The 23,902-nt window shown below is 41.7% G+C and overlaps 1 protein-coding gene across 1 annotated transcript in view; it reads left to right on the forward strand.

The window, feature by feature from the left end:
• Positions 1-23,354, forward strand: part of TNPO3 (transportin 3) — a 36,874-nt gene extending 13,520 nt beyond the window's left edge. The window contains exons 7-23 of the mRNA XM_075273878.1: positions 2,280-2,418; positions 4,151-4,297; positions 5,828-5,935; positions 6,883-6,974; positions 7,431-7,570; positions 10,398-10,589; positions 12,677-12,768; positions 13,180-13,256; positions 14,175-14,235; positions 14,755-14,895; positions 15,691-15,807; positions 15,939-16,033; positions 16,375-16,531; positions 20,178-20,345; positions 20,576-20,688; positions 20,975-21,069; positions 22,692-23,354. Of these exons, the coding sequence (XP_075129979.1) occupies positions 2,280-2,418; positions 4,151-4,297; positions 5,828-5,935; positions 6,883-6,974; positions 7,431-7,570; positions 10,398-10,589; positions 12,677-12,768; positions 13,180-13,256; positions 14,175-14,235; positions 14,755-14,895; positions 15,691-15,807; positions 15,939-16,033; positions 16,375-16,531; positions 20,178-20,345; positions 20,576-20,688; positions 20,975-21,035 (1,900 nt within the window). The 3' untranslated portion in view covers positions 21,036-21,069; positions 22,692-23,354. The remainder of the gene's footprint in view (positions 1-2,279; positions 2,419-4,150; positions 4,298-5,827; positions 5,936-6,882; positions 6,975-7,430; positions 7,571-10,397; positions 10,590-12,676; positions 12,769-13,179; positions 13,257-14,174; positions 14,236-14,754; positions 14,896-15,690; positions 15,808-15,938; positions 16,034-16,374; positions 16,532-20,177; positions 20,346-20,575; positions 20,689-20,974; positions 21,070-22,691) is intronic.
• Positions 23,355-23,902: the final 548 nt, after the last annotated feature.

A 23,902-nucleotide genomic window follows, 5' to 3' on the forward strand; every position in this document is an offset into this window, starting at 1 on the left:
AGTGGTGCTTAATTTACTGCTGCAGCAAGGGACAGTGTTGGTTTTATTGCTCACGTCTATTAGTTTCATTTATGCAAACTAATGCATAAAAATTATAACCTTGGAAGCTGGGTTTGATTCTGTGTTGTCTGCCAGCTGACTCAGGGCTTTCTTAAGCCCCATTCATTTGTCTAGCTCCGTGTTATACTGGCTGATGGCATTGGGCCTCAGTCAGTCTATTTTACAATGCAATTGAGAAAAGACTTCCTCTAATCTTTTGTGGTGATCAGCAATTTAATGTAGTCAGAAAACAGGAAGTGTTTGCCTAAGTTGGTGTGAAAGGGACATAAAGTTTCATAACATTCACCATAAATTAAAAAAGGGGGACATGCAACACTTTTTTTTTTCCTTTCTGATAATATTACATCTGATATAGTAGATTCCTCAATGGTATATGCTACTAGCATACAAATAGTATTTTAACCCTAAACTGAGCTATGCGGTTGCCTTTACACTACTCTTGAAAGCCAAATGCTGCTAACCAGTAACAAGCCTAAAGTGTTAAATGAGAGCTGTACGATGTAAAATCCATTTAGTGCATAATGAAGCAAGACATAAGTTTAGATACAGGACCGGGCAATTAATAACCAAAATCGAAAGTCAGTTCAGCTAATAGATTTGAACTTGCTGACATAGATTAATGAAACTTTTCTCGCTTATTTAATTGGGTGTCACAGCACCATGGGTATAGACCTGGCCACTAGGAGGCTGAGACGAGGAATAGCAAAAGATGTGAGCTCCGCCTCTGAGCAATACTCTCTCTCTCACACTCACTCTCCAAGAAGGTTGTCACGGCCCTTCCCTTCTCTCAGGACAAACAGGGCCTGCTTATTTGCAAAGGCCTGGAGAAGATCATCTCTGAAGCTACAGAGGGAAAAAGCTCTCTAAGTGCCAGCAACTCTCCTCCAGCCATTCTCGGCATTTATGGCTGGAGGAGGGTTGGCATCTATTTTTGTGGCTCCACCTGTCGCTCTGGAGGACAGTTTTCCTGTCCAAGAAGCCCCCTTTTAAGCCTAGACCTACCTGGTAGTCATGAACCAAGTCCTCCAGGCCTTCCTCTTCCAAACCCCCCTCTGCATGAAGGTCTTCCCTTACTCGTGACTACTTAGGTGGGGGACCTTCTCTCCTTCAGGTTTGTCTGGCTCGCCAGCGTCGACAACACCTTGGGCACAAGAGGTGGTGTCAACCAGTTACTACATCGAGTTTGCTTTCCAAAACGGAAGACTTTTTTTTTTTTTTTTTTTTTTATACCGTCCATTTTACCTTCTCCTCCTCTCGAGCGGGCTCCTTTCTTCAGGCCGTCTCCACTCTCCAGCGGCAGAACTTGAGAGCGTATCCGAGGCTATTATTCCAACCTGTTCATTGTTCCCAAGAAGGGTGATTCCCTTTGCCCCATGCTGGATCTGAAATGAAACTCAACAGGTTAGTCCGTGCCCACAGGTTCCGAATGGAGTCCCTGCGGTCCATGGTGCCATCCCTGGAGGTTGGCGAATTATTGACGTTCATCGACATCTGCGGTGCTTACCTCCGCATTCCCATTGCATTGTACCATTAGTTCCAAAGACCTCACTAGCATATTAATAAAAAGTGCAATATCAAGGCACCGTTTCATAAGATGAAAACATTGTCTGATACAGGGGTCCCATGAACTAGTTAAAATCTCATGATGCATCTACTCACTCCTGATATCTTACTAGACGAAGAATTACAGAAAATGGTAGTTCGCCTCTAAATTATGTTCTCTATGTGTGTCTTGTATTTCTTTGCGTAACGTTTTTGAAAACGCTTTGCTTATGCAGGGAATGTGCAAGTTATCCACTTTCCCTCACCACCTCCTTGCCCTCGTGTGGCAAAACCTGCACTGGTCAGAATGTCCAGTAGTAACTTGGGGGGGAACCTTAGATGTACACAGCAAAGGTGACATCAGACACAGGCCACATGATCCTTCCAGAGCACATGCAGCACATCAATCATTCAGTACTGGAGCCTCTCTGCAGACTAGGTTATATTACTGGAATCAGGATTGGGAGGATAACTTAGAACCTGCTTTTCTGTATGATGTAGTTGTGATTCTCATAGCAGAGGTAGCATGACTTGGTAATGTGGCTGCAAGTCAGATATCTATCTCCACTCTGTGGTAAAAGATTTACAGGTGTTGTTTACCCTTTTTACTGTTCGTTTTTCTATAGAGCCTTGTACACTTTTCTATATGTTTAATTCTCTTTTTCTATACATTTCAGGGTGTTGAATTATTGCAGGATGTTTACAGAACTGTGTGAAACCTTTCTAGAGAAGATTGTTTCTACTCCTGGTCATGAGCTAGGGGACCTACGAACGCTGGACCTTCTCTTGATTTGTGCAGGTCACCCACAATATGAGGTAGTTATAAAAATAAATGGTCTTAAACTTAATCAAATATGATAATTGCACAATTCTTACTTGTATAAACTTTAATTGTAAGGTAAAGGGCCTCAAAGATAAAAGAACAAAATAAACTGCTAGGTCGGCGTTCACATGACATTTGTAACTACTTTTGGGATATGCACCAGGAAAGCTCTCTGCACATACACCAAATGTATTCCTAGGTTTCCATTCACCTGGCATGTGCTAAAAGGGGTCTCTCTGGCATATTAAAGCTGGTATGAATCAGCTTAGATTTTTATCAATCTATATATTATTCTATGCAGAAAAATCCAGTGTGGAATACACCTACAGTGGCGTGCAAAAGTTTGGACACCCCTGGTCAAAATTACTTATTGTGAACAGTTAACCAAGTTGAAGATAAAATGATGCTTAAAAGGCATAAAGTTAAAGATAAAACACACTTGTCTATAATTTTAAGCAATATCATTGTATTATTAAGTTTGAGTACAATTTTAGAGTGAAAAGGATAAAGGCGTACCTTGCAAAAGTTTGGGAACCCTTGTAGTTTGTGTGCTCACAGAACTGGAAGACTTTGCCAAGGAAGATTGGATGAAAATCCCTCCAACAAGAATTGAAAGACTCTTGGCTGGCTACAAAAAGCGTTTATAAGCTGTGACACTTGCCAAGGGGTGTGTTTCTAGGTACTAACCATACAGGGTGCCCAAACTTTTTCATTTTTGTTATTTTGAAAATGTAAAAAATAAAGAAAAAAAAAAAAACATTGGGAATCTGTCATATTTAATGTTAAGCCTCTTGAAGATCATTTTATCTTCAACCTGCTTAACTGTTCACATTATGACCAGGGGTGTAGAATGTATTGGCAATGTGTGTGTGCATACATATATAATTACTCTTGCATATGCTGCAGATTTCCTTTATGGGTGTATGTAGAGAAATTTCTCCAGTGAATACCTCAAGTTGAAGACTAATGCAATTTGCTGCTGTACTGAAAGGCTATCCTTAGTTGATTGTTTTGCATTTGACATATTAAACAGTTGTTCCTAACTTCTAAGGTGACACTATAATATTAGGATAGGCCTTTACAATCTATATGGATCCAAACTGACTCCTACATATACTGGGAAGGAATCTGAAACTTAAAGTAGACTCCATTTACTTAGTTGGTGCCTCTGTGCAGGGAAAATGGAGTAGGGTATGCAGTGTTAAACTAGCTATGTCATCCCTTCATTCATGGGAATGGTGAGGATTACCGAAGTTAGACCTTCTAAGTCATCCCTTTTTGATGTACAACCTTGCAATATGCTGTCGTTTTACACCTTGTACCCTAAAAATGTCTGTCCAGTGTAATCCTAGTCCTACTGCTTTAAAAAAGCATTGTGACAGAATTTTCAATGTTTGTCAGACGAGGAGTCCTCTAGTCATCATGTTATTCATAGCACATGGATAGTTTTGTATTTGGGGATCATTAGCAGGTCTGGCTTAAAAGAAACTTAAAAAATAAAAACATATCTTAACATTTTTTTGCTCTATGTGAACCAGCATAAAGACAAAACTGTTAGCACCGTCTCCTACTCCTTACAGTTGAAGGAGGCCTACATTTTAAAAATTTGGTAACCTCAAGGAAAGCTGGATGAAGTTTGAAGTGCTGCTTAAAATTGCAGGCAGTCTGTGTAGTTTTACAAAAGTGCTGTTTTGTAGATCACTATTTTTTTTCTTTGTCTTACAGGTAGTTGAAATATCATTTAATTTTTGGTATAGACTGGGTGAACATCTTTACAAAATAAATGACGCTGTTCTACACAGTATCTTCAAACCGTATATACAGAGGCTTCTGCACGCTTTAGCACGGCACTGTCAGCTTGATCCAGATCATGTAAGTAACACTTTTCAGTAAATTTGTTTGTCACAGTGGGATAGAGGGCCCTATGCGCAAGGATTTACAATCTATGAGGGAAGGGGGATACAGGCAGTAATTGTGGCTAGACGCTGTTTGGATGGTGGTGTGATGGCAGCAGGGTTATTGAAGATTGCAGGCTTTTCTGAAGAGGTGAGTCTTCAGGGTCTTCTTGAAAGTGATTGTGGGGCGAAAGTCTTGCGTATCGTCGGAGCTGTACACCAGAGGATGCACATAGAGAATCCACAGTAGAAGTCTCAGAGGTGGTTGTTTGAAGGGCAAATAAGAGCAGAGCATAGGGGGTCTTGAGATAATTGGAGATTTTGTATGGGGAGGTCATGGGAGATTAGGTTAGATTTGTATAGGGGTGACAGATTGTGTTTGGTCAGATATAGCATTTTAAACTACGAAGGGACTGGCAAAGGGGAGAGACTGATGAAAAACGGGGGAGGGGTGTGTTAAGAGAGCTGCAAAGTTTAGAGTGAAATGGAGGAGGGCCAGAACATTTGCTGGGAGGCCATAGTGAAGGGTATTTCAGTAGTCTAAGCGGGAGATGAGGGTGTGAACTAGTATTTGTAGTTTCAGGAATGAAAAAAAAAAAAAGAGCGAGTTTGAGGCAGCAGGGAGGTATTGAAGGCTTATGTTTGAGGTTTGAAGAATAAGCCTTAAAGGGGTTATCCAGCTCACAAAAAGGATCTGCAAATACATCCACCGCAGTGCTAAATACTCACTGTTCCCTTGTGCTGACTTTTCTTGGCTTTATTTTACTTGAGACTCCTTGTATTACGGTTATCTACATGCAGTGACTCTGAACAAACTTCAGTTCTCATGATCCCTCTCCCTGCTCTCACTCTGTATTTCTTGCTCACAGAGGGAGGGGGGAGCAAACTTGGAATCGAAACCTCACCGCATCATGTGACCTCAGACGTGGGAGTGACTTATTTCCTGTGATTTCACTGCAGGAGAGAGTGGAGAACGGAGGGGTACACACAGAGTGAGAGCAGGGAGATGCATTATGGGAAGTGTAGTTTGTACACAGATTCACTGCGTGTAAAGAACAGTGATACAAGGACCAGCAAGTAAAATAAAGCTAAGAAAAGATCACACAGTGAATATTTAGAACTGTTGTGGATGTGTTTGCAGATAATTTTCTATTGTAGCGAAGTGGAATGTCCTTTGTCTGCAAAGCCTAGGTCAAGATGGCTGTATGACTTAGGAAGTAGATTAGCTAGTCAGGTCAGTGTGTAGGCATGGCTACAAACTAGTCGGGCCTTTAGCCTTGCCTGTGCTTGCAGTATGCTATAACCATAGATCAGGTTTGTTATATTAGGATCCAAGGCAGGTAAGAAAGCACATTTTTCACATCACAACAGACCTGACTTCAAGGTAAGTCCAATATTTGATCCAGAACCCTTTATGTAATTGTGGTATTGATATTTTGGTCAAATATTTACTGCCTTCTTCATATAAAGTAGTATCAGCAACCTTCAATCTTTTTTGCCTTTTCAGGAGGGCGTTCCTGAGGAAACTGATGATTTTGGAGAATTTCGCATGAGAGTTTCTGACTTAGTAAAGGATCTGATCTTTCTGGTGGGATCAGTGGAGTGTTTCACTCAGGTCTGTTTGCATAATTCCTATAGATTTACTCAAAACGTATGTGAGCAAAAGTCTTCCTTTGTGCTAGCTGTATAAATCGTGGACATCTGTTTATGGTCTCTCCAATTCTGTGAGCTTTAAGCTATGTCTACACATAGTGCAAATACGGTGGATTTTCTGTCCACAAATTCAGCATGCATTTTATAGTGAGGTAGATGACAAACCTCATGTCATAAAATGGAAAAATATATCTTTTGTTTTTTTAATTTGCAAATCCACTTTCTATTAGTTCTTCTTTCCTGATTTGACCGTAGATTTCACTTTGTCATGAGTAGGGTTGAATCCAAGGGTTAATGTGAGTCTAGTTCTAAACATAAAACATACTTTCTGCCATGGATTTGCAGCTGAATTTGAAGTAAATTTTCAACTGATTTGAAGATTATGGAACTGTTCTAGGTTTACTGAAGTCATATTGAATACAACATAATTTTTAAAAGGACAACCCCTTTAAATATAATTTTGATAAAAAGTGCAGCAACACATGTTTTTATTGTGGGTTTTTTTTTTGTTTGTTTTTTGTTTTTATGTGGTGGTTTTGATAGATGCTTGTGAGGCATGGAGAATAGAACAATGACAATGACAACAACAATGACTGCTTTCCTAGTTTAAGTGAGTAGGTTTTTCACAGCTCTGTTTTAGAGGAGAGGACGGGTTTTACCATTCCTGTCTTATTTGTGAGTCCATCTGTTCTTGTGCAGGGAGTGTCCCTTTTCTTCTCTTAATGTGAAAAGCTAATTATATTATGCAACACCCCCCACTGCAAAATATCAGGAAACTGCTGTTTACACAATGCCACCAAGTCATAGGATGTCTATTGAGCTTTTGTGTTCTCTAGATACATGTTTTGGGTTTTCATGACTGTTTTATAATTTTTTTTTTTTATTTATTTATTTTTACTGTATTTACAGTTGTATTCTACCTTAAAAGACAGTAATCCACCATGGGAAGTCACCGAGGCCGTGTTGTTCATCATGGCATCCATTGCCAAAAGTATAGACCCGTAAGTCTTTCTCTGCATGAAAACTGGAAGGAAGCAGAACAACCTTTCCCCCCCCACGCACACACCTAAAAAAAAGACGGGAATAAGTTGTGTAAAGTAGAATAAAACTTTGTGTGGTCAACATGAAAATATATATATATACCATTTATATGCCATTTTGCAATGCTTTTTTTCTTTGGGGGGGGGTTGTGCAAGTGTAAAATTTTTATTAAAATGTTCTTTCAGCTGGAACATTTTTATGTATAACTTGTAATAGGTTAATAAAAAGTGAAGCAATACTCCTCTCCCCAAGTCCTCTGCCACATGTACAATGCTGCCTGTACTTCCTAGTCCCTCTTGGCACACAGGAAATGTCTGCTCAGCCTGACACTAGCCCAGGGGAGACTTGGTGACAGTCACAGGGCCTGCATGAGAGCCTGTTTTGTGCCCTAAAGTGTAATTTCTTTCTTCTTTCAGGGACAAAAACACGACTTTAATAGAGGTGTTAGAAGGTGTGGTCAGGCTCCCTGAGTCTGTGCATGTTGCTGTTCGGTATACAAGCATTGAACTGGTAGGGGAAATGAGCGAAGTAGTTGACAGAAACCCACAATTTCTTGGTGAGTCTTAAAGCCCTGCTTTATTTTCTGATTGTTTTAACAGTTTATTAAAGCACATGATTTGTACACATATGACTTCCTGTTATATTAAAGAGGACCTTTCATCAGATTGGGCACAGGCAGTTCTATATACTGCTGGAAAGCCGACAGTGCGCTGAATTCAGCGCACTATCTGTTTTCCCGATCTGTGCCCCGGGTAAAGCGCTATTGGTCCCAGTACCGTAGTTCTTTACAGTCAGAAGGGCGTTCCTGACAGTCAGCCAGGAATGTCCTTCTCCACAGCAGCGCCTATCGCGCTGTACAGTGTGAGTGGGGAGGAACGCCCTCCCTCTGCTCACAGTGCTCGTCTATAGACGAGTATTATCAGGAGGGGAGGGGCTCACATAGTACACATAGTACAGCGCGATAGGCGCTGCTGTGAAGAAGGACGTACCTGACAGACTGTAAGGAACGCCCTTCTGACTGTAAAGAGCTACGGTACTGGGACCAATAGCGCTTTACCCGGGGCACAGATCGGGAAAGCCGATAGTGCGCTGAATTCAGCGCACTGTCAGCTTTCCAGCAGTATATAGAACTGCCTGTGCCCAATCTGATGAAAGGTCCTCTTTAAGGCTGGGTTCACATCCTTAAGTGAGTCCATCACAATATCTGTCGAAAATTGCAAGGTGAAAAAGACCTGCAAATCTGACTTTGTCATCCTGTGGTTCATGACGCACCAGAACAATGGAAAGTAAGGTACAGGTGTGAATCTAGTATAATTTATACATTAGAAAGATTAATTTGGGATGCTTCAACCTTTGCTGAATTTTGGATATCTTATTTTGTGATATACAGTGCCTACAAGCAGTATTCAACCCCCTGCAGATTTAGCAGGTTTGATAAGATGCAAATAAGTTAGAGACTTCAAACAAGAGCAGGATTTATTAACAGATGCATAAATCTTACAAACCAAAAAGCTATGTTGCTCAGTTAAATTTTAATAAATTTTAAACATAAAAGTGTGGCTCAATTATTATTCAACCCCTAGGTTTAATATTTTGTGGAATAACCCTTGTTTGCAATTACAGCTAATAATCGTCTTTTATAAGACCTGATCAGGCCGGCAGAGGTCTCTGGAGTTATCTTGGCCCACTCCTCCATGCAGATCTTCTCCAAGTTATCTAGGTTCTTTGGGTGTCTCATGTGGACTTTAATCTTGACCTCCTTCCACAAGTTTTCAATTGGGTTAAGGTCAGGAGACTGACTAGGCCACTGCAACACCTTGATTTTTTCCCTCTTGAACCAGGCCTTGGTTTTCTTGGCTGTGTGCTTTAGGTCGTTGTCTTGTTGGAAGATGAAACGACGACCCATCTTAAGATCCTTGATGGAGGAGCGGAGGTTCTTGGCCAAAATCTCCAGGTAGGCCGTGCTAGCCATCTTCCCATGGATGCGGACCAGATGGCCAGGCCCCTTGGCTGAAAAGCAGCCCCACAGCATGATGCTGCCACCACCATGCTTGACTGTAGGGATGTTATTCTTGGGGTCGTATGCAGTGCCATCCAGTCTCCAAACGTCACGTGTGTGGTTGGCACCAAAGATCTCGATCTTGGTCTCATCAGACCAGAGAACCTTGAACCAGTCTGTCTCAGAGTCCTCCAAGTGATCATGAGCAAACTGTAGACGAGCCTTGACATGACACTTTGAAAGTAAAGGTACCTTACGGGCTCGTCTGGAATGGAGACCATTGCGGTGGAGTACGTTACTTATGGTATTGACTGAAACCAATGTCCCCACTGCCATGAGATCTTCCCGGAGCTCCTTCCTTGTTGTCCTTGGGTTAGCCTTGACTCTTCGGACAAGCCTGGCCTCGACACGGGAGGAAACTTTCAAAGGCTGTCCAGGCCGTGGAAGGCTAACAGTAGTTCCATAAGCCTTCCACTTCCGGATGATGCTCCCAACAGTGGAGACAGGTAGGCCCAACTCCTTGGAAAGGGTTTTGTACTCCTTGCCAGCCTTGTGACCCTCCACGATCTTGTCTCTGATGGCCTTGGAATGCTCCTTTGTCTTTCCCATGTTGACCACGTATGAGTGCTGTTCACAAGTTTGGGGAGGGTCTTAAATAGTCAGAAAAGGCTGGAAAAAGAGATAATTAATCCAAACATGTGAAGCTCATTGTTCTTTGTGCCTGAACTACTCCTTAATACTTTAGGGGAACCAAACAGAATTCTGGTGGTTTGAGGGGTTGAATAATAAATGACCCTCTGAATAAACTTTTCACAATTTAAAAAAAAAATTAAACAAAGAAATAACATTCTTTTTTTTGCTGCAGTGCATTTCACACTTCCAGGCTGAGCTACAGTCCAAATGTCACAATGCCAAGTTAATTCCGAATGTGTAAACCTGCTAATTCTGCAGGGGGTTGAATACTACTTGTAGGCACTGTATATTCAGACCAAAAACTAAATATTTTTAAAGAGTCTATTTCATCTAGGTTTTTGAGGTATGTCTTTAAATATCTGTCAGATACAAGTCCAACTTTTGGGACCCATATTTATCTCGAGAGCAGAGTATTGTCTGTTTCTGAAAGTGAATGAAGACTGGCTCTGTATACACATGCTCACTTGGATAGGAGGTGTGGATATGGCCAAAGCTGTCTGTAGCCCCTTTCCCGCCATTTGCTTTCAAAAGCAGATAGGTCCCTTTCTCAAGACAGTTGCGGGTTCAGTGTCTGAGACAGGTGTGTATGGCATATTCTATGGATATAGTCATAAATATCAAGTTAAGAAAACACCTTTCAAGCTTTTATTTTGGCATGCCTGATTGTAACCATATACATTTACCATTGTAGATCCTGTGTTAAATTACCTAATGAAAGGCTTGTGTCAGCCATCCTTGGCTTCTCCATCTGCCAAAGCTATCCAGAATATTTGCTCTGTGTGTAGAGACCACATGGCACAGCACTTTACCGGACTCCTAGGGATTGCAAAATCGTTGGACTCTTTCACTCTGCCACCGGAGGCCTCTGTGGGACTCTTAAAAGGTGAGAGGTTAGGGGAGATTGTTCACCTGTTGATAAGTTGTCTTTATTTCAATTATAATTAATCTCTGAGAATACCAGTAACATGAAAAATAATTAAGGGGAATAGATGACCTATACTTTAAAGAGTAACTCCCATTTCATTGACTTCTTTTATTTTTTTTCAGTGATAGTGTCGGGAGGTGTTTGGTGAACATTTTTGCAATATGCTTTATTAATCTATCTAACTTACTTAATTGAACCCAGACTTAAGTTCCCATTAGCAATGATCTAACTAAGCATTTCCGGGGAGACTCTGTACTACATGTTTACGGACAAAGAGCTGAAGCATTTGCCAAAGGGGGGTGGTTACTTCAAGTGGCTGTATCTCCGGTATTATGCCACCTACAAAAAAAGCTTCTGGTATTATAAGAAAGCTGAGGTTGAAGAACTGAGAAATCATGAATTAAAAACAGTCGGGAATGTGACTTCAACGTGATATGTAGCAGTTTATGCTGCATATAATAAAATTTCCAACTGTGTTTTTGATTAGTGATCTCTCCAATTATGTTACAGTTAGCACTTAGCTATAATCTCAGCTTTGTTATGATACCAGAGCTGTTTTCTAGGTGGTAGAAAACTGAAGATACAGCCATTTGAAGTGACCATCCCCCTTTAGTAAATGTTTCAGCTATGCATATTCACAATATAATTGTGTATGGACTTTCCCTAGAAACAGCCCAGTTAAAGGTTTGCGAGGTAGAATATTACAGCCTGTTTTATAATAAAAAATGAATTGATAGGATAATAAAGTGTATTGCAAAAAAATGGTAGTTGCACTTGAAGCTTGTGTTACGCTGCTTGCATTTCATAAGGTTGAAATTGATGAGGACAACTTTAAAACACCACTTCTGTCAAAATTGTCAGAAGGTGCAACCCAAGGTTTAAAGGGATTCTACCACTAAATTGCTTTTGTTTTTTTGCTTTAGACGTCGGAATAGCCTTTAGAAAGGCTATTCAACTCTTACCTTTAGACGTGGTCTCCGTGGCGCCGTTCCTTAGAAATACTGGTTTTAATCGGTATGCAAATGAGTTCTCCGCAGCAATGGAGACGGGCCTCAGTGCTGAAACGGCGATGGGGGCGACCCCACTGCTGCCAGAGAGCTCTCTCCAGCGCCGCCTCCATCTTCAGCTGCAACCCCGCCTCTTCTGTCTTCCATGTCGGTCCAGCCTCTGACGCCGGTGGCCATTTTTGGGAGGCCGCCCTTGCTCTTGTAGTTCAATACAGGAGCGTACTGCGCAGGCGTCGGAGGTTGGACCAAGATGGAAGACAGAAGAGGTGGGGTTGCAGCTGAAGAAGGAGGCGTCGCTGGAGAGAGCTCTCTGGCAGCAGTGGGGACGCCCCCATCACCGTTTGAGCGCCGGGGACCCCGCCCCCATTGCTGCGGGGAACTCATTTACATACCAGTTAAAACCGGTATTTCTAAGGAATGGCGCCGCGAAGACCACGTCTAAAGGTAAGAGACGTATAGCCTTTCTAAGGGTGCATTCACACTAAGTATATGCTGAGCTGATTCTGAACATAAAATATGTTCAGAATCAGTGCGTACAAAGCAGATCCCATCTATTTCAATGGGGAGCGCTCGTATGCCGGCTCCCATTGAAAGGGATCTGCTTTGTACGCACTCATTCTGAACGTGTTTTACGTTCAGAATCAGCTCAGCATGTACTTAGTGTGAATGCACCCTAAAGGCTATTCCGACGTCTAAAGCAAAAAAAAAAAAAAAAAAAACGATTTAGTGGTAGAATCCCTTTAAGACTGTTGTATGGTACAACAATAATGTTAGGGCTGGGCGATTATGATCAAAATCACATTTAATTGAACATTTTACCTCAGTTAATATCGATGAACAATTATTTTACTATTAAATGCCACTGATGTTTGGTATCTTTTAGCCAATGGCAATGTGAGACAAGGTGGCATGGATGCAAAATAATTGAAATATTCGATGTCAGCAAGTTCACATTCAGTTGAGTTTTGATTTTGGCTAGCCCTATATAATTATCATATCATTTATGTCACACACATTCATCTTTCTGCCCTGCTGTAGGCACAGCATTAGTCCTGACACGTCTGCCACTGGATAAGATCTCCGAGTGCTTGAGTGAACTGTGTTCTGTCCAGGTTGAATCACTTAAGAAGGTGAGAAAATAATTCTTACATAATTTTATCTGACACTTCTCTTCCTCTGGATAATTGTTGAAAAGGTTTGTTAAATGGGGATATGTAGATTAGTAGGGCCGCAGCTAATCATTGGGAGGTTTGGAGTTAACACACTCCCCTTCCCTCTCCGTTCTGCTATTAATGCCTAATGATGATATTAATTCTGGAGAATAGGTCATCCAGGTCAAAGTCCAGGAAAAGCATTTTAAGATAACAAGGAAAGGAAAGTAGTCAGTGGCCTCTACCATGAAATACCCTGTGTGTAGTGCGAAGAGTCAAGAAATTGAATGAGTCTTAGCTTTTCTATTGGTTTATTACCGCATACATGTTAGTTTCTTTGGTATTATGCATTTTATTTAGTAATACATTGTGTCTTGCTCTCATGCTTAGCTTCTCTCTCAAGACCCTAACAATGGTATATCCTCTGACCCCACACTGTTTCTAGACAGACTGGCCGTCATCTTCAGGTAAGTTACATATAGATAGATTTGGGTTCTCATTAAAGAGGTTTTTTTTTTAGGACTAATATATTGATGACCAATGTAAGTGTTATGTAGCATTGCAACGCAACCCTATTCAGTTCAAAAGAGTCAAGATGCAACACCAGACACAGCCAATGGACTGGTGTGGCGGTGTTTATGGTTGAAGACTTGTTTGTTTGTTTTTTATCTAGAAGAAGCTCTTAGAAGCTGGGGCCCCACGTGGTGTAAACGCGAATCCCATCCACACATTGCGGGAAAATATGCACAGTGGAGACGCTGCGATTTCCAAAATTGTTGAGGTTTTGGAAATCACAGAATGTCAGTTATACCTACGTAAATGCCAACAGTTTCTCTATAGGTATAACTGAAATATAAAGTTTGCAGAGGAAACTTCTGCAGACTTTCTGTGAAAAGCGTTTTTGGAAAAGCTGCAATGTGTTGCCGCTGCGTTATTTCCGGCTGCGCTTTGTTGCTTCAGCCCGCTCTGTGGAGGTCTTAGCCTAAATAGGTTTTCCCACAAGACATTTATGACTTATAAATAGAATATTCTGTAAGTTTCTAATAGATGCAGGTTCCAGTTATGTGAACTTGGCCCCAATCCCTGCTATTTATGTGACCACCACCTAGCTGAGAATATTTTCAGCCATGTTCGGGCTGTATGGAAACCTAAAGTGGAACAATGAGCTACTTTATTTTTGCAAAACCCAACCATGGCTGAAAGTGGTCTTAGTGGTCCTCAATCTTGCTAAGTAGCAGGACACAGGGGAAGATAAGGGGGGCTGATAGGTTTGAGTCCCAGAGGTTTATAGCATAAATGTCTTTCATGGGGGGGGGAGAATTAATTTAATGCTTCCTTTTATTCCTTTTAGTTGGTCACGTTTTGATTAAGTTTATTTTTTTAAGGCATACTGCTCCCACTGTGGAGAATGGGCAGACTCATCCATGTCAGAAAGTCATCCAAGAAGTAAGTACAAGACTTTAGTTTTTTTTTTGTTGTTGTTGTTTTTTCTTATGGATGTATTGTTGGCATATAGTTAGTTTCCTGAAAACGCAGGGTGTTTATTACATGGTTAAAGGGGTTGCCTGCAAAATTTTGTGCTGTGTAAAAACAGCAGAAAGGTCGGCCTACTAATACAGAGGCCAGTCCTCCAGTGCACCAATTCCAAACTTTTCACATAATTGACTGCACACCAGAAGTCTATTTCTGGAGGCTTTGCTGTTTCTCTGACAGCGAGCTGACCCCACTGTACACCTTCTGCTCGAGTTTGGAGTGGGTTTGTCACATGACAGATTTGGAGCATCAGCAGAGCATGCTAAAATAGAAGAGTCCCGGTGCCCCAGATATACTATAAAAAGCTTGGTACCTGCCTGTGAAGGATTGGAAGCAGCATCTATATTACTAAGTTGACCCTCCTGATGCACTGTATACACTACAGAAAATCTTTCCTTCCCACATAACCTCTTGTAATCCATTTCTCCTCAGATATGGCCTGTGATGTCCGAAACGTTGAATAAGCACCGCGCAGACAATCGCATTGTGGAGCGGTGTTGTCGATGTCTACGTTTTGCCGTGCGGTGTGTTGGGAAAGGATCTGCTGCTCTCCTGCAGCCTCTTGTAACTCAGGTATTGCAGAATATCCAACCATTTACTCAGAATAGTGACTAAGTTCCCTAGTTTTATATAGAAGATATGAAAATGTGATCAAACATTCTAACTACTGGTCTGATAACACAGGATAAAGGAAAACGCTTTCTGCTAAAATCTATTACAAGTGGACCTGTTGGCATTTAGAGTGCATGAATTTAGCTTCAGTCTAATATCTAGAATGAGTAGGCCCCAGACAGGAAAATCTGCATCAAACTAATGACAGTACTTTTTAGGGTGACTCGTACTCTTTCCAAATATACCTTTTTAATTCTGTATAGCATTTCCATTTTCTTGAATCAGTGTTTCACTCTTATACAAATTATCTGAAAAGGCCTTTAGGGGGTTATTCCTTCTCCTAACAGGGCTTCGCTCTCTGTGCTCTAGATAACCTCCCCTAACTGCAGCACAGTTCGGCTTATCCATTGCTTCAGCGACTTCTCCCACTTTGTCACACGTTGTCTGCAGTTAGGGGTATTTGTCTAGAGGGAGAGCAAAGCTTCTGCAGGAGAAGAAGCCATATGTTGTGGATAAACTATCCTTTTTGTTTTCTGCTGATTTTTCTGTACTACTTCGAGCCAAAGCAAGGAGTGGATTTAGAAGATGAGAGAAGTAAAAGTTCTTATTTTTTTCATATTTCCCTTTTTGTTTTGGCTTTGGCTCAAAAAAACTACAGCGAATTTACAGTGAGTAGCTTTTCTGTAACTGTGGCATCAGCCTTGAAGCTGCTAAAATTTTTACCTAAACTATCTTGGCTTTGTATTTTCTCACTAGATGGTAAATGTGTACCAGATGCACCAGCACTCATGCTTCCTCTACCTGGGCAGCATTCTGGTGGATGAGTATGGAATGGAAGAAGGTTGTCAGCAAGGTTTGCTCGATATGCTGCAGGTGGGTCTCCTGGAGAGCGAATTGTTGTTGTAATTATTATTATTAGAAACAAGTTTCTGTGTAACATTTGGTACCATGTTGTTGGTTCGAAATATGAACATTACTAAAATTTTCCTTTTTTTGAATACCAGGCTCTATGCGTTCCCACCTTTCAACTACTTGAGCATCCAAATGGGCTCCGTAATCACCCGGATACAGTAGATGATATGTTCCGGCTGTTAACAAGGTAATGTTGTGTGAGAATGCAGCTTTTACCACATTGTGTTTGGCCATTGTTTTCATCTTATCTAATTTCACCCTATTGCTTAATTTCCTAAGCTAAATGTTTGTGCAATGTTGTCACCATTGAGATTAGGTTGCTTTTATTCTGTATTTGGAATATCCACTTTCTGCTATTTCTGAGAGGTGAATAAATCCTAACACAAAGGGGAAACATTACCCAACGCCTAGGTTCTGTTTCAACTTCTGGAAGAAAATGGCATACTGGGAAGTGGACCTTGAATATAAAGTCAGCCAAAACAAAATTTTGCTCGCCTCAACATGTTGTCTTGTGTGTATGTCCTTTAGGTTCATCCAACGGTGTCCCATTGTCCTGCTGCGCAGCCAGGTGCTGGTCCATGTTTTGCAGTGGGCTATTGCTGCCACTTCACTAGACCATCGAGATGCCAATTGTAGTGTCATGAAGTTTCTTCGTGATCTTGTCCATGCTGGGGTGGCCAATGATGTAAGTCTTCTGTTACAATGCGTTTGGTGTTTGGTTTTTTCCCACAAGATGTGACTTAGAGCTTTCTTTTATTTTATTCTAAATTTGATTTTTATTGAAGAGACAAAAGAAGTTTTACAATATATAAAACAGTAATAACAGAAACCAACAAAGTGCCGTACAATAGAAATTTGTATATAAGTCTGGGTGCGGAAACAACTGCATAAAAATAAAAAAAATTAACCGTGCATATGAAGGCCAGAAAGCCAAACATACATGGGTTTCCCAGACAACAGTTACTAACGCATAACAGAACAAACAAGGACAGGAACAAGGGGGGGATATAGGGGGATATAGTTGGCAGCAAACAGATCAGAACTGGGCGCCGTCAGGGAGATGCCAAGGTTCGTAATACGGGAGTCATTCCATTGATAGGGGAATTTAAGACTAAGGTCGCGTTTCAATGAAGGAGGGATGACGATGGGCAAGATCTGGGACTTAGAAGAATTAACTTTATAATAAGAGACCCTGCCAAATCTCACAAGGGCGTCAGTAACAGTACTTAAGGAAGAACTAGGGGAGGTCAGAGCCAGTATAACGTCTTCAGCATATAAACCAATTTTATGCTGCTGACGGCCCACAGTAATACCTCCAATGTCCTCGGTCACTCGCATGGACTCCGCCAGGGGCTCCATTACTAAAGCAAAGATAATGGGAGACAGAAGGCAGCCCTGACTGGTTCCATTCGAGATCTGAAAAGCTTCGGACAGAAAGCCCGAAGAAAGCACACCAGCCGACGGGTGGGAGTAAAGAGCTAGTATAGCAGACTTAAAGACAGGACCCATTCCAAATGTATCTAAAAGACTATCAAGGTAATTCCAGTGGACCCTATCTAAAGCCTTCTCAGCGTCCAGGGCCAAGAGCAAAGAAGGCACACTACCTTTTTCGGCTTTCTGGATGAGGTCTATAAACCTCCGCGCGCCGTCTGGGGCCTGTCTTCCAAACACAAATCCCACCTGATCAGGTTTGATCAGCTGGGGAAGAAGGTGGAGTAAACGCTCAGCAAGAATTTTAGCATATAATTTAACATCAATGTTTAGAAGCGGAATAGGTCTAAAATTAGCCGGGATGGTGGGAGAGTTGCCTGGTTTTGGGAGGGTCACTCAGGGAAACATTGTTCCTCCACCGCCCTTCTAAACACTACTAAAAGATGAGTGGACAAAATGTCTATAAACTTTTTGTAATAAATCCCCAAGAAGCCATCAGGTCCAGGGGACTTTAACGGCTTCAGCGAAGATATAGCTTCTTTAACTTCTAGTAAAGTGATAGGAGAGGCCAGGGATACAGATTGTGCAGAAGAGAGATGTGGAAGGGACACAGAGTCCAAGAACCTGTCTATTTAATCTTTAGAAGGCTGATACGTCTGGCGATCCTCCTTGAGATTATATAGGGACTGGTAATATAAGTGGAACTGCTCCGCAATGAGGCAGGGATCAATAATTTTGTTACCTTGATCATCCACAAGGTAAGCAATACAGGATTTGGGATGAGAGTGTTTGATTTTCTTGGCTAAAAAGGCACTAGCCCCGGAGGTGGGGTTGACATTGCCTAATCTCCGCAGAGACAGGGGATGGGGTTGAGTTTATTAATTGTGGAGAGAGAGGATACGGAATGGAGTACCGCATCTATGTCCCTAGACCGCTCTTTTTTCGCTCTCGCACAAGCTTGGATGAGGATCCCTCGCGTATAAGCTTTATGAGCATTCCAGATTACATGAGGGTCCGACATGGAAGGGGCATTAAGGGAGAAATATTCCACTAGGGCCTCATGGAGATACTCGCTATAGGAAGGATGATCAAGTATATAATAATTTAAGCGCCATTGGGTGGGCAAAGCAGTGGTGAACTTCTCATGTAGGGACAGGGACACCGGAGCAGTCCAGGTGATCAACCTAATATTGGTAGATTCCGCCTGCATCAGGTCTATTTTATCAGTGAGAAAGAAACCAATTTGGGAGTAAGATGAGGATGAGAAGTAACTGTAGTCTCTCTCACCTTCATGCTGACAGCACCAAACGTCATACAGGCTCTGAACAGTCAGGGAGGGGGTTAAAATTGGGGAACATCTCTTGGGATTAGAAGAGTCCAGGGAATTATCTACTAAACAATTGAAATCACCACCGATGATTAACATTCCAGTGGTGAAAGCTCAGATCTTGGAAAGCACAGACTTCCAGTATTGTGCCTGAGAGCGATTCGGGAAGTAAACAGTTACCAAGGTATATTTAACATTATTAATTAGGTAGTTAAGGCCCAAAAATTGGCCTTTGGGATCAGCTAAAACTGACTCGAGGGAAAAAGCTACCGAGTCACGCACAGCAATAAGGACACCCTTACGTTTAGCATCACAAGAAGCCTGATATATATGGGGAAATGAGGGATTAGAAAACTTAGGGCTCTTGCCTACATAAAAATGGGTTTCCTGGAGAAAGAGCACATCACAACGGAGGCAACAGGCCTCCGGCCATACAGAGCTCCTTTTACAGGGACTATTTAGACCCCTAACATTAAGTGATGATATACGGAGTACCATGATAAAAACTTAGATATATGCAGTAGTAGAAAATCCAGGTGGCTGTCTAAAAGAACATACATAAAGTATACATGGGCAGATACATAAACCAATCAACGTACCAGGTAAAAGTCAAGAACAGAAAATGCAAATAAAATAACAGTGTCAAAAAACACCGAATAACCAAAGTAATCAACTGGGGGTGTGGGGGGGGGGGGGGGGGGGGAATAGGTCAAAAACACTCAGTGAGAATGTATAATAGAAAGGCACACAGGTCGCCTATAGACTAAACAAACATCAAAGGCTTGTAAATGCAGGGCACAGTGGATCAACCCATTAGAACGGGTAAGGGGATCATTTAGAACCGCCCACTACAGACCATTCCTTGGAAAGATGAGAGGGTCGGACTGAAGTCTCTGGGTCAGTGGAGAGAGAGTCGTCTGGAGCCAATTTTCATTTATGATGCTAGACCTGTAATTATGGTTTTCATTTATTAATATTTTAAATTTTTATAAAAGAAGCTGGTGAGATCATTCAGTGCTCCTGCAGGAAGCTTACATTTTTGGCAAGGGTGTGAACAACTCCTGTCATTTGTACTAAATGTTATTTGTTATTTTATTTTCCCTGCAGGGGTTTGGAACAATAAATCACCAGTGCATAAGGGCCAGTGGTTTAATCCCCAAAACCTGTTGGGTTCACTGTAAGGAATGTAAATACTAGGCACACTTGTTAATTATATAATGAAGTTGTATAACATGAAGTCTGGCATCCCGTTCAATTGCAATCCATATTAGGACCATTTCTATCAATGGAGTTATCCCCAGCATCTGAAAGCTGGCAGTTGTATATACATTCGGAAGACATTCTGCTTCGCCCAAGTTAATGGGAGCAGATCTGCTTTGATCTGTATACAACTTCCTGCATCCAGAGCAGCTGATCTGCGAAGAGTCCTGGTGTCAGCTCACCACCATTCAGATACTGATAACTTATCAAGGAAAGCTTCTTTCACATGCCCGTCTGAATTGTTGGTGTGGAAACTTTGTTTTGTGCCCCAGAGAAGTCTTTCAAGTCTCTTCTCATCTCTTTCATTCCCCAGCATGAAGAAAACTTTGAGGTACGGAAGGACCTGATCCAACAGGTGCTGAATCAGTTTGGGCAGCAGCTGTGTAGTCAGCTAATACATTCGTGCTGTTTCTGCCTCCCACCGTACACCTTGCCTGATGTGGCTGAAGTTGTCTGGGAAATCATGATCTTTGACAGGCCGGTAAGGAACACTATTTCTATGTATTACGTTGCTAAAAAAAAATCTCTAGTGGTCCTGAAATGCACAGATATGGCCAATGTAGTGGTTCAGTGGAATTTAATATACATGACATTGAAACCGTAATTTCTAACTGGGCACTTTGCTTCAGATATTATTTCTAAAGACTTTAATTTTTATTTTCTCAACCAGCGGGTAATTTACTGAAGTCATATTTTGATTCCTCCTTTCAGACATTTTGTAGGTGGCTGGAAGCATCGTTGAAGAGTTTACCAAAGGAGATGTCAGGGGGTGCTATCACAGTGACTCATAAACAGTTAACAGATTTCCATAAGCAAGTCACAAGGTGAGATCTGAATGCTAGGTGCCACGGCAAGAGGATGTATGATATGTATTAGTGCCAGTATCGCACAGTTTTAACAAGGGCATCTCATGGGTAACATGTAAATAAGGTATAATTCATATTCTGCAATGCAAGATTGTAATATTATTGCCGACATAGATATTAATTGACTCTTGCGACTATAAAGCTTTGTTTTCTGGCCTTTTATATGTGCCCTGCTTTGATGCAGGATCTACAGCCTATGTACTTGGTGACGATATTGACTTTTTTTTTTCTTTGCGTGTTTCAGTGCTGAGGAATGTAAACAGGTATGTTGGGCTCTGAGAGATTTCACCAGGTTATTCCGATAGCTGTGCTCCTACATCACCCAGCCTGTCTATCACGGTAAGTTGCTTTTGGAACCCAGTTTGTGGGCTTGAAGTATATATTACAGATTTTTTAAATAGCTGGTTAGATATTAGATTAAAAAAGAATATTGATAAGGTGATTCAGGTCTTCTACCACTGGCTGCTATAAACTGGAGCTCTTGAAACCCTTTTACTAACTATACTTGGAGCAACTTCTGTGCAGAACTTGCTTACAGGCAACCTGTGGGTAGTCTGGGGCCACTAAACAAGCAGTATAATGTTATGCTGCTGAGCTTTGGTTTCCAAATGTGTGTACACTACAGAGACTTGTTTCCACAATGTGTAGAAAATTGAAAGGGGCCTTTTCTAGGCCATCAATATTTGATTAGTGGGGTCTAATACTTGGCCCCACACCAATCTGCTGATCGGGACTGCTGCTGTGCACAGTACTTTAAAGTGTATGGAGACAAAGCAGATGGCTGCCTATATAGTGGCCATGCAGCCAATAATTTCTAGCACCATACACAGTATAATATTGGGTCCATCAGCAGTCACTGAAGGGTCTGTTGTTAGGCCATCAATATCTGATCGGTGGGGGCTATAATAAAAACAGTGTACATATGATCTAAATATGTAATAAAAGTTAAAGGGGCTCTATCAGCAAAATTATGCTGGTAGAGCCCCACATATGCGTGAATAGCCTTTAAAAGGTTATTCAGGCACCGCTAAAGTTATATTAAACTACCCCCCCCCAGTTTTAAAATAATACCCTAAAAAAGAATGTTATCTACTTACGCATCGTGCACGGTGGGCGGGTATTCAAGTGTCCACCGTCTTCTTCATCCACGCCTCCTCTTCCTGCGATGTCATCGGGTCCCGTCTTCCTCCGGCGCTTGCGAACTGACATTGCTTTAAAAAAATGGCCTGGGCGCATGTGCAGTAGCCATAGTAGAAGCAGCATGCTACTGCGCATGCGCCCAGGCGATTTTTTTTAAGTAATGTCAGTTCGCGAGCGCTGGAGGAAGACTGGACCCGATGACATCGCAGGAAGAGGAGGGGTTCTGTGGGAACCCAAAAAAACCTGTTCACACTGACAGGATGGTTGCCAAAGGAACAACGGAGGAGATTTAGGCTGTTGTGGGGGAAGAATGAGTACAAGTGCTACTTTCTCATCCGTTCTCCTTGCATTCCCTCTGTGTCAATCCTCCATCAGAAGTACTAATATAGATCTGAGATCTTAAGACAGTGATATAATTATTTGTTTTCAAATTGGCATAGCGCTGCCCATTGAACTGATGTGAGCCATCCTGCCCATCACCAGCCCCGCAGATAGGTTAGGGTCACCTAAAGCAAGCAGTATATCTATCACAAGGGCTGGATTTATATGCTTGGTTTTGGTGACTGACTTCATTTATAGTAAAGTTCCATGTAAGAACTGTTTCACATACATGAACATATTATGTCATGCAACACTCAGCAGAAGCTTCAGTGGGGACTTTGATCAGTTATTTACCTGTTATAGAGCAGTAAATTTTACGTTGTATGTCTGGCCAGTCAGCTGCTGCATTATGTATTTTAACAGATGATGATGAATATTCATGAACAGCCATGTGATATTTAGTAGCCTTTCTTTGACTATCTTTTCTTGCTTTCTCTCAGCGAAGACAGGTTACCCAGGCCACTAAGACGGCACCTTCCGAACAGAGAACCATTGTGGATTGGCTTCTATACCCCATAGTGTGTGATGCCAAATGGGGGACGCAAAGCAGGGGAAAGACAGACAAGAAAGCTTTGTCGATGGCGTCCCTATGTAACGTGTGCTGAAGATAATGTAAAGATCTGGGAAAAAAAAGTAAAACCCCTTCACTTCTGGTCAGAGGCAAATGTTCCCTATAGAGCTGTGGTTTCTGTCAGAATCTTCCACAGTAGTAAGAACCTCCATCAGCAAATCGTGCCAGAAGTGTACTGATGTCCCAATCCCCCACAGTGCCACATTGTCCTAATATTCGGGGGTGAAGGGGTTCTCCAGGCAATGTTGTGTGCCCAAGTGCCACTTAATGCATTATGGGAGGGATTGGGGGAGAAGAAGGTGGGGTTAGGAGGGTTTAGAGCTTTCCTTGATGGACTTGTTTTAAAATAAAACAAAATACAAGAAAATACTAAAAAAAATGTAATGGAAAAGAAAAAAAAACAAAAAAAAAAAAGCAAGCCGTCGGATGAGATCATCAGTTGGCGGAAATAAAATTTGCGTGAATGCAAACAAAAATATGCAGCTAAACTTTCTGTGAAAAGAAAAAGTACAAATAAAACTTACAAAAATGAGTTATACTTTGTGTGGCAAAATATGTGCTTCAGTTTACTTGTGTTGTAGTAAAGGTCCACTGACCTGGGTCTGGGTCTACATCTCTAACACTGCCCAGTCCCACCCTTGCCTTTTTTGACCCCACACAATATCTACACAACGTCATTTTAAACTCCTCTGTGCCCCCATAGCACGGCGCTTGGCTGTACTGCTGTGTAAGTAACAGGGACCATTGCCACTCTCTGTGTCCACTACTGCATTGTGATCCATCATTGCACGAGGGACAGCGGTCCGGAGATCTGACATTTTGCAGGGATCTGAGCGTCTGACATCTGCTGTTGATCAGTTAAGTACCCCTAGCCTAGTACATAATTTTGCAGCCATATAATTAGGAAAGAACCACATACATGCTCAATGACCAAAACAAAGCAAGCATTTACATGAAAGGTGGGAGGTAGAAAGACAGACCAGCAGTGATGTTATGTTACAGGAGTAGGGTAATGGATCTCCTAGTAAGCTACAGCAAGAGAGTGAATGGGCCCCCTTACAGAGGACCTACCATATCCTC

Source organism: Leptodactylus fuscus, chromosome 5, assembly GCF_031893055.1.
Source record: "Leptodactylus fuscus isolate aLepFus1 chromosome 5, aLepFus1.hap2, whole genome shotgun sequence".
NCBI lineage: Eukaryota > Metazoa > Chordata > Amphibia > Anura > Leptodactylidae > Leptodactylus > Leptodactylus fuscus.